Source organism: Notechis scutatus, chromosome 2, assembly GCF_049901735.1.
Source record: "Notechis scutatus isolate UNSWTSFEM ecotype Mainland chromosome 2, rNotScu1.2, whole genome shotgun sequence".
NCBI classification, from domain to species: domain Eukaryota; kingdom Metazoa; phylum Chordata; class Lepidosauria; order Squamata; family Elapidae; genus Notechis; species Notechis scutatus.
Window position 1 is genome coordinate 156,739,970 of NC_142010.1, and position 9,530 is coordinate 156,749,499.

At 41.2% G+C, this 9,530-nt stretch overlaps 1 protein-coding gene across 1 annotated transcript in view; it reads right to left on the reverse strand.

Moving 5' to 3' along the window:
• The window catches only part of LOC113421566 (mitochondrial adenyl nucleotide antiporter SLC25A23-like), a 44,760-nt gene extending 36,928 nt beyond the window's left edge, over window positions 1-7,832 (reverse strand). The window contains exon 1 of the mRNA XM_026682002.2: window positions 7,438-7,832. Coding sequence (XP_026537787.2) covers window positions 7,438-7,800 — 363 coding nt within the window. The 5' untranslated portion in view covers window positions 7,801-7,832. The remainder of the gene's footprint in view (window positions 1-7,437) is intronic.
• Between the last annotated feature and the right edge of the window lie 1,698 nt (window positions 7,833-9,530).

The window sequence follows — 9,530 nt, forward strand, 5'->3', positions numbered from 1 at the left end:
CACTCTAATTTGCAAAGTGTTTATCCACCATTGCTATTCTATCTCCAAGGGGCTTAAGTGTAACATGAGCTGCAAAGATTTCGCTGGACAAGGCCAGATTTGAGGCTACATGCAGGACTGCTAAACCAGACAACAAGAATTATTTCTGCTGTTGTGAGTCTGAAGACAGAAGTGACACAATTTCTAATTTCAGGCAACTCAAAATGTTGCAAAATATGTTGCATGTTCACTACAGCTTTATTCATGAATATAGTACCTTTGTGAATGTAAAACCCTGGAGAAGGGGGAGCCATACATATACCCGCGAAAACTTAAGAAAACATATGTATGTATGTATGTATGTTTTCTTAAGTTTTCGCGGGTATTTATATGTATGGTATTCAGCTTTGTTCGGGTATTTTCCCACGTCATTATAGTTGCGCTTTTAAAGTTGTAGCAACGATTCGGCAGAATCTCATCTGCCATCATCAGGCTTCTGTATTGTGCTTGTCTGTGAGTCAGACTTTCACAGCCGTTTCTGTTTTAAATTTGGTGCTAACCTACTGCTGTGCCAGAATGTTTTTTTCTTCATCCTGATTGGTTGGGAGTCTTGGTCTGTGTTTATTGGTCTTGGAGTTTGCTGTGTTCTGATTGGTGTTTCTAATATCTTCTGTTTTGTGGCTTTTTTTTTGTCTTGATTGGCTGGCAACATAGTGTTTCCTGTATTGGAGGCTTTTAGTGCGGCTTGGCTCCGAGTAAATGGACGGCTATCATTTAATATATATATACCCTGCCTTTCCAAGGATTTCTCTTAATCTAAGAATAAATGTATAGATGGAAATAAAGATGGAATTAACAATATTTCCTTGCCAAATTGTTAAAATGCAATACAAGTAGTCCTTGACTTATGACTGGTCACTTAGTGACCATCTGAAGTTACAACTTGTCTTTAAAAAGGGACTTATGACCTGGATCCAAAATTACGACCGGACTTCTGGTTTTCAGCAAAACTACGCCATAGCAAACAATGTGTTTATTTAACAATCACATTTGCACTTATGACCTCTGAGTTTCTGCTTGACTGCCACAAAAAATGTAAAATTGTTTTGCAACTAACAATTTATGATTGTAATGGACAGGGTCCATTACAGTTGTAACTCGAAGACTATTCATAGTATTTTTTGAACCCATGAATTAAGAATACGAATAATTTTTCTAATCTGTAGCTCTTGCTGCAGAATAGAATAGCTTCTATAATTTTTTTTTAAAAAAAACAGGGGTGCCAATTTATATGACTATAACAACCCCGTCTCCTATTTGGGTGTGAGATGACAGAGCAATCACTATCATGTTCATAATTACTAGGAAAGTTCAGGTGATGCAATCTAAACAAAAGAGCCAAGAATTAAGACGTAGAAACTAGAGACCAACAGGGTTTTGTTTTTTTAACTAAATTCCAGCCCAGTAAATATTTAATATTCATACAATGCATATTTACTGAACACTGTGAGGAGAGGGGAGTGTCTAATATTTATTGTTCTTACATGAGTTTTCCTGTAATAATTGCAACATCCTGGATGCGCTGATGTGAACTCCTGTACACATATTTCCAATAGTTCTATCCTTTCTTATTCATTCAGTAGCAGCCATTGAAAGACATTTTCTCTTTTTAATATTCCATGCTTCGCCTTTTCATCTCACCTTTCTCCCCCACTAACCCTGTTCAATTCAATCACCATTTTCCAGATATAAATCATTGGCATGATGCCAGTTGTCTTATTTGGCTAAATTGTTTTTTTGGTCTCATTCCACACCAGCAATATCTGTGATTCACAAAATCAGAGTTCTTAAGAAAGCCAGGTACTTGTTCAGATGGGTCAGGATCTGTTTTCAAACAGAAATCCAAAGATGGTTACATCTGCTTCAAAGGAAATGGCCACATCTACTTTACTCCATTTTGTAAATAAAGCAAACAATCCAGAGTCTTTCCTTGCAATTTTTTTGGCTTGAACAGCAGGGTGGTGTTCTCACACACTTCCAGGGCACTCACATGACCAGTCTGAGAGGAAAAGGAGCCAGACAAACCAAAGGAATGTAAACGTAGAAGTATGAAAATAGCTCAATGCCACATGGTTTAAACAAGCTGTGAAATGCTCTAATGACTAAAGAGCTTGCAAGTTGAGTGCCTGACTTCCACTAGCTATACCCAATTTCTGAATGGATTCTCTTTTTCTGATGCCCAATGGTCTACCATACATTAAATTACCTGGCTGAGCAAATTTTTGATGAATGAGAATAAGTTTGGGATTACCTCACACTAAGCTATTGTTGGTTTAGTTACCACACAAACCATGACTTAAAAATCCCCAAAGTTGCATGAAGATACCGTGTTTCTCCAACAATACGACCTCCCCAATAGGAAGACCCAGCATGTTTTCTAGGCATAAAATGAAATTAAGCCCCTCCCCCCAAATTTAGGTCTATTTTAAAACATACAAAATGGGGGGGAGGGCAGGGGGACTTGCCATTAGGAGCGCCCTGCGGGCAGCAATTCCTCGCCACCAGCTGCTCCTAATGGGCGATCATGGCAGAGCGCAGAGAGCTCCCTACTCCTGCCAAGCACCTTTGCGGCAGACCCAAGACCTTCAGCGCCCGCCGCTGTTGATTTCCCTTCTGCCCATGACACCGCCGCATTTGGAGCTGCCACTTCCACGTTTGGAGCACCACTACTGTTTGGAGCACTGCTGCTGTTTGGAGCTGCCGCTTCCACATTTGGAGCACTGCCGCCGCGTTTGGAGCTGCCGCTTCCGCGTTTGGAGCACTGCCGCTGTTTGGAGTTGCCATGTCCGCATTTGGAGCTGCCACTTCCACGTTGGAGCACTGCCACTATTTGGAGCACCACCACCATTTGGAGCGCCGTCGCCACTCCAAACACAGCGGCAGCTCCAAACACGGAAGTGGCAGCTCCAAACATGACAGTGGTGCTCCAAATGGTGGCAGCACTCCAAATGGCAGCGTCACTCCAAACACGGAAGCGGCAGCTCCAAACTTGGCGGCGGCACTCCAAATGGCAGCGGCACTCCAAACATGGAAGTGGCAGCTCCAAACGTGGCAGCGGAATGGGCAGAAGGGAAAGCAACAGCGGCGGGTGCCAAAGGTCTTGGGTCTGCAGCAAAGGTGTTTGGTGGGAGTAGGGAGCTCTCTGTGCTTCACCATGATCACCCGTTAGGAGCAGCTGGTGGTGAGGCTGCCTGAGGGGCGCTCTAGATGAGGATGCAAGGGGGGGAATTAAGTCACCCCCCAAAAAGATGGCCTAGCCGTTTTTTCGGGGCTCAAAAAAATATAAGACCTGGCTTTATTTTATGAGAAACACAGTATCTTTCCTGCAGTTACTGAGCCAAACCTGTCAATGGCACAAGTGGATTTGAGATCAAACACTGGCACAGTAACCAAAATGGCCACTGGTCAAAACAATGTCCCACTCCACTATAATTTGAGGACTACAAAAAAATGGAACAGGGAGTTAATGTTATCTGTCCCTTCCCCAATAGATCTACTCAATTTTGCTTCCCATTCCAAGCCTTGACAACAAAATGCATTTAATATTGATTGTGGCCAAAAGACCCAAAGAGACATCAGAGTGTGCTACTGCTGAGGGAAGGGCGAACCTGAACTGTTTGAAGGGCATAAAGCCATGATACGAGCTCTGCAAAATGACTGTGCAGAAAGTGCCTTCCTGGGTTTTCTTTTTTTTGGGTGTGGAGAGTTTTACAAATATACAATTTTGTGAATCTTTTGCTTAAAATGAGAAAAATATTGATGGTGTGTTAAGAATGTTGGTTTTAAGATGATAAAGCAACTATGGTGGTCCATGCAGAATAATGGGCAAAAGAAAGAGTAAACAGCAAAGGGCCATCTCAGATGGATTCCTCATCAATAGTTGTTCCCATAGGTTTAGAGCAGTGTTTCTCAGGGGTTTGTGAAATCAAAATTACTTGTTATATATTGAAAATATTTGCAAAAATTTAAAACAATGTCACTTTTCATTAATTTTGTGAAAAGATACAAGGATTTTTCATTAAAATGTTTTACATACGGCCATATTTGACACTTATTTTACATTGTTCAATAAACATTCTATGAATGTGTCCGATTTTTAATACAGTAAATATCACCCATTCAAACAAATCCACCATGATTTTTAAAAGTGGGAGGGTGTCTTGAAGGCAAATATTAAGCAATACTGATCTAGTGGTTAGGAAGGATGTACTAGATAATCTGTAAGGATACCTCTACCTTCTTCCCTTGGTGCGTCTAATGCAGAAGAATTAAATCAGAATGTAATTTTTGGATATGAAATGATCTTATTAGTTAATTGGACTTGTAAACTAAGCCAATATTTAAGTGCACTGACAGCAACAATGTATCCAAGAACTGTATGTTGAAAGGTACATCTTGGCATGCAGATAAACCAATCAATTCTGCACAAAATGTTTCAGAGCAAACAAGCTGAGATCCAGGAAAAGTCTGTTCTGTCCTAAATAGTTCTTAGTTATCTGAATGCATCTTGAGAATAATCATTACAGTTTAACATTCCTTGCCCTTTCTAGCAGATTAAATTTCCTTACCACATTATTAGCAAATCAAGGATACTATGCATAAGGACTAAGCTTTAACAAAATCCTCTATCCCATGGGACTATTATTTTGGAAAACTACATAGATGTGTACATAAATATACAAGAAACTAAGTTTAAATAGTTTGAAGATTTTTAATGTTATAATCCTACATACATTTACTTCAAAGTTAACTCCACAAAGTTTAATTGAACTAGCATCCAAACTGACCTGTTAAAACTGTAAACACACACATCCTTAATACTATCTTGTAAATTCTATTGAGAAAACTACAGTCTTTACATCAGGTTATAGCTGCATTCTGGAGTCCAGAATTCATGTAATGATCCATTTAAAAAAGGAAACATCTTTCTGCTTTTAGATTTTATGCTATGTGTCATATTTTATTTTATTTTCTTCTATAATTTACTAAATCTAGGTACCGTCCAGATTAGCATATTTAGTTAGGACGTCTTTCTTTTTTAAGATGGTAGTTTCCTTGGCAACCCACTTTAGCTTGGTTTTAATATTAGATTCAAAATAGACTATGAACTGTCCAACAGCAATGTAGCTTCAAAACAGTTTCTGTGGAATCTTATATTGTCTCCTACTACCGTGTGAGGACTGAGACTAGTTTTTTTTTTTAAAAAAATCAACCTGTATCCCATCTACAGGATTTGTGAGCATTCTCATTTGTGAATCATTGAGGTATCTAATAACTAGAACTGGGGGGAAAGCCTTAAGGGGAAAAACTGTGGCTTGATTTATACCATGTTTATTACATTATTAGCTTGGTAGCCATAACACACTACTAAGCCTATTTATACTACTACTACTTAATATTTATAAATCTAATACCTGCAATTCCAGTAACATACTAAACTCAACCTAAAAAACTTACTATGTGAAGCAAGTTATTGTGTTCTGTAAATCACATCTTATGGTTTAGTAGTATGAATAAACAACCTCTGAAGCATATTCAATGAACCCCTATCAAAATAAGTAAATCTATCCAATGATCAAGCAATCTCATTACAGCGCTACTGCAGATTAACCAAAGAACATGTGTTGGCAACACTTTGTATAATTTCAGGGCAAAAATGTAAAACTGTCCTGAGTGAAAACTGTTAGGCATTCTTAGTCCTTTGTTAACTTGCTGATCCTGAGTGGGGGTTTTTTGTTGAACTTTTAAGTTACTGAACTGCACCAAGACTTAAAAGTCTTCTCCCATGAAGAACCACTTTTTCCCTACCTTTTCCCCTCCCTTTACCATTTCCTTTTCAATGGATTGCTTGCAGGACTGCTAAAGACAGCTTCTCCTACAACTGTTTAATTGATTTTCGCTTAGAGTTTATGGTACTTTAATGTACTTTTAATTAATCTACAAAGAATAATGATGACTCTATAAGGACTCCAAAAGAGAGAAACTTGCAAAATAGCCACTGGGGAAAGGCAAGGATCTCAGAATACATGCACTGTTCCAAAGTAGTCAGTTCAAAAGGAATAGTTTTTTTTAAAATTTCCTCTTCCCACATCTCTAAATATTAATGTAATAATGGTAACAATTACCTAAAATCATCACTAATCTGGTGCGTGGATACCTTTCAAAGAGTCTTTTCCTTGGCTTCTAGATTGGGCTATAACTTTCAGCATGTGCTTGCAGAGGATTTTCATTACTGTCCTCAGCATCCAAAAAAAACAAAACCCAATCCCACATCCAGGGAATATGATTACTGTACTAATTTGCATTTATTAAAAGTGAGCAATGCTATTTGGATATTGTTGCAACTGGCTCCACTGCTTACCTCTTTTCCTCTGGTCTACACAGCTGCCAACTGAACCAAATTTCAGTGGTTTGGCTGAAGTAGGCTCTAATCCACAACAGTTTATATTTTTAATATCACTGTCACAATTCACCTTGTTGGTTTTGGAATAATGTTGCTGTACTAGTTTGCTGAGGACAGCCCAGTTGTAAGAAGCCTGGCTGAAGCGAACAGCAGCTGAATCCCAGAGTCTTGCTCCTAACTCTTAGCATGTTGGGCTACCTTAAAGCAGGCATTTTACAGCATAGACCCTTTATTGATGCAAGCATGTGCTTCTCGGGACTGGCCTAAGGGCCCAAATAAAAGCTCTGCAATATATCAGTTATATCAACTTACTATGCCCCAACATGTGTTTCTCACGGTGAGCCAGGACTAAGGAAAGAGCGGACTTCTACACAGTACTGGGATTAGATTTATCAACGGGGTGAGAAGCTGAAGCCATCTAAAATGCCCGCTTCTAAAAGGTGGTGAAACCCTGAGAGAGCTGCCTCTTATAAGGGGGGCCTATCTACTTACAACATAGCGGGCCTAAAAACCAAGCACCTGACCCTGGTATAATTCACGGGCTATTCCGTTTAGCTACTCAGCTTGCCTCTCCCGATTATGGAGGGTGCCGAGGGCTTTTCTGGCCCCAGACTGACAAACCTTCTTATTACTGAACGCAGGGATCCGGCGCGTGCGAAGGGATCCTATGGGTTTCCTTCTGCGCACTAGACGGAGTCCTTCCCCAGCACCCACGCGTGGAATCGGGCTCTCGCAGAGCCAGCTCCCCCGGCAGGCTCCTTCAGTGGGCAGGCGCCGCCTCTGCAGCTTCAAGGAAACTGAAAAGCCGAAGCGAGGAGCGGTTCGTGGGGAGCTGGGTGGTGGTAGTGGTGGGGCTGCAGAGCCGGGCTGCAGATGTACTACGGATGAAGCCTGGAGCGAGGCTCGAGCCAACCCCATCCGCTGTTCAAGCCCTACCTGCCTATCTACCGCTAAACGGCGTTCCGTCCAGCCTTGCCTTCTCCTCCTCCACTGACCTGCTCGGCTTGGGGGCCGGCCTCCATGCCCATCCGCGCCAGGCCCTCGCGAAGCTCGTTGATGTCCACTCGCCCATCCTTGTTGGTGTCTAGCTGCTCGAAGAGGCTGGCCCAGCGCTGGCGCCGCTCGGGATCGCGGAAGCCCTCTTGGAGGGACACCTGCTGCGGGGGCCCAGACCCTTCGCGGGGCTCTAGCATGGCACTTGCTCTCCCCACTAGACCCCCGCGAAGGGCGGCATCAAAGGCGGCCCACTTCTTGCCCCGTAGCCTGGGCCGGGCTCCATAGCGTCGTTGCCCCCTGCACGCTCGCTCCCTCTCAGCCTCGCTTTGCAAAATCGGTTCCACCCTCCCGTACAAGGGCATTTAACAATGCGTTGGTTAACGTCGCCTCCCACAGCCGTTTCCTCCTCCCCTTAAAATTAAAAAAAAAAAAAAAAGCAGCTCTCTGCAATGATAGCAGAGCGTCGAGGAGGAAGGCAGCTCGTAGAAGATCGCGGGATCAAAACAACGCTCGGGCATCCGTGGGTCACTTCAGCTGCAAGAGGAAGCTCAATGCAATGAGCTTTACTGGCTGAGAAATTTAGCGGGAAGTCTTTTCTCCGGTTTGAATTTCGCCGCCACGGCGTGGAAGGGAGAAAAAAAAAAGGAGCCTTCTATCCGCCCATCCGACATCCTCTATTGCTTGTGAACTTAATCCTGGGATTTGAACCCGGGACTTTCTAATCCACTTTACCAGATTTTGGAAAGACTGAACATATATTGTGAGGTACAGTTTTGTGTGTTTTCAGATCCTGCTCTGGAAGCAGTTAATGGCTCTGTTCTCAGATGGAGATACTGAAGTGCTTTTGACTAAGCCATAATTTTTGAATTCATACAAAATGTGATCAGTGAAAAAAACTGATCTAGGAAGCACACAAATTAAACACCAAATAAACAGTAAACCATGTTCTGATGTGGTGCCATGTGTGATCTCTATGGAGTGAAAATATTTCTTTGCTTCTCCACAGATGAAATCTGGTCCCTACCCAGGGTTGGCTATGGGCCATATGTGTTCAATTTAAAGTTCCTTGTGAGCATATTTCAGAAAACTGGAGGCTACTTATAAAGATAACAACGGTGTTCTTGTGCAGATTCCAGCTCTGGGGATAATGGGTATAATTTGCAAAGTAAAAACCAAATACCATAGATACAGACATTCTGACATCTACTTCAAGGTTGCTATGTCGTTCAACCACATCAGATTTTTACTCTGATGTAACAACAAGCCTCTTCTTCTTCTTCTTCTTCTTCTTTTTTTTGCATTCCTGCAGTAAGTGTTTCTATCATTTTTTGGTCCATTCTGTATATCCAAAGATAAACAAATGCAGACTGAAGTAGCAGGATCTAAAACTCCATTGGTAATCAGAAAACATTAAACGAACCTTGGTATCATAATGTAACTTGTACTAAATCAAATATTATTTTATTTGAACTCCCATTAATCACAACCTAGTTGTATCGTAATGTTGCCTCACACAAAATAAAATCCCCAAAGTGCCTGGCAACTAGTAAAGATTTCTTTAACTTGCTGCTCTCCCAATGTGTTGGACCTCCATTTCCAAAATCCATAGCTAGGAAGACTTCAACACACCTTTTAGTAATGAAATGTGGAGGTGAGTTTTCTTTCTCTGGTTTTGGTTCTGGTATATTTCATCATTTGAAATGTCTCCAAACTGCTTTTTGCTCCAAAAACCTTCTAAGATGAGTCATAACAACCATTTAAAACATACCCCAATAAAGGTGTTTTCAAACTTTTTCAAGCTATTAAAACAATTCTGGAGCCCCTCATGAAGAGGCAAAGCTGTAGAAATGCTGAAATGATAAACATAGAAAGCTGTGTTTCGGTGAATGTTTGTCTTTGCTCTTAGTTTCCCACAAAACCCATCAAGTTTTCATAGAATCTTAGGATTCCATGGAACAAAGTTTGAAACACTCTGCTGTTTCAAAAATGAAAACAAATAGTAAACAAAACAAAATAGAGCAGTGATATAAGGCAATGGGGTGTATGTGTATGTGTGAAAATAAGTAAGGATGCAACTGAATAAACCATGAAT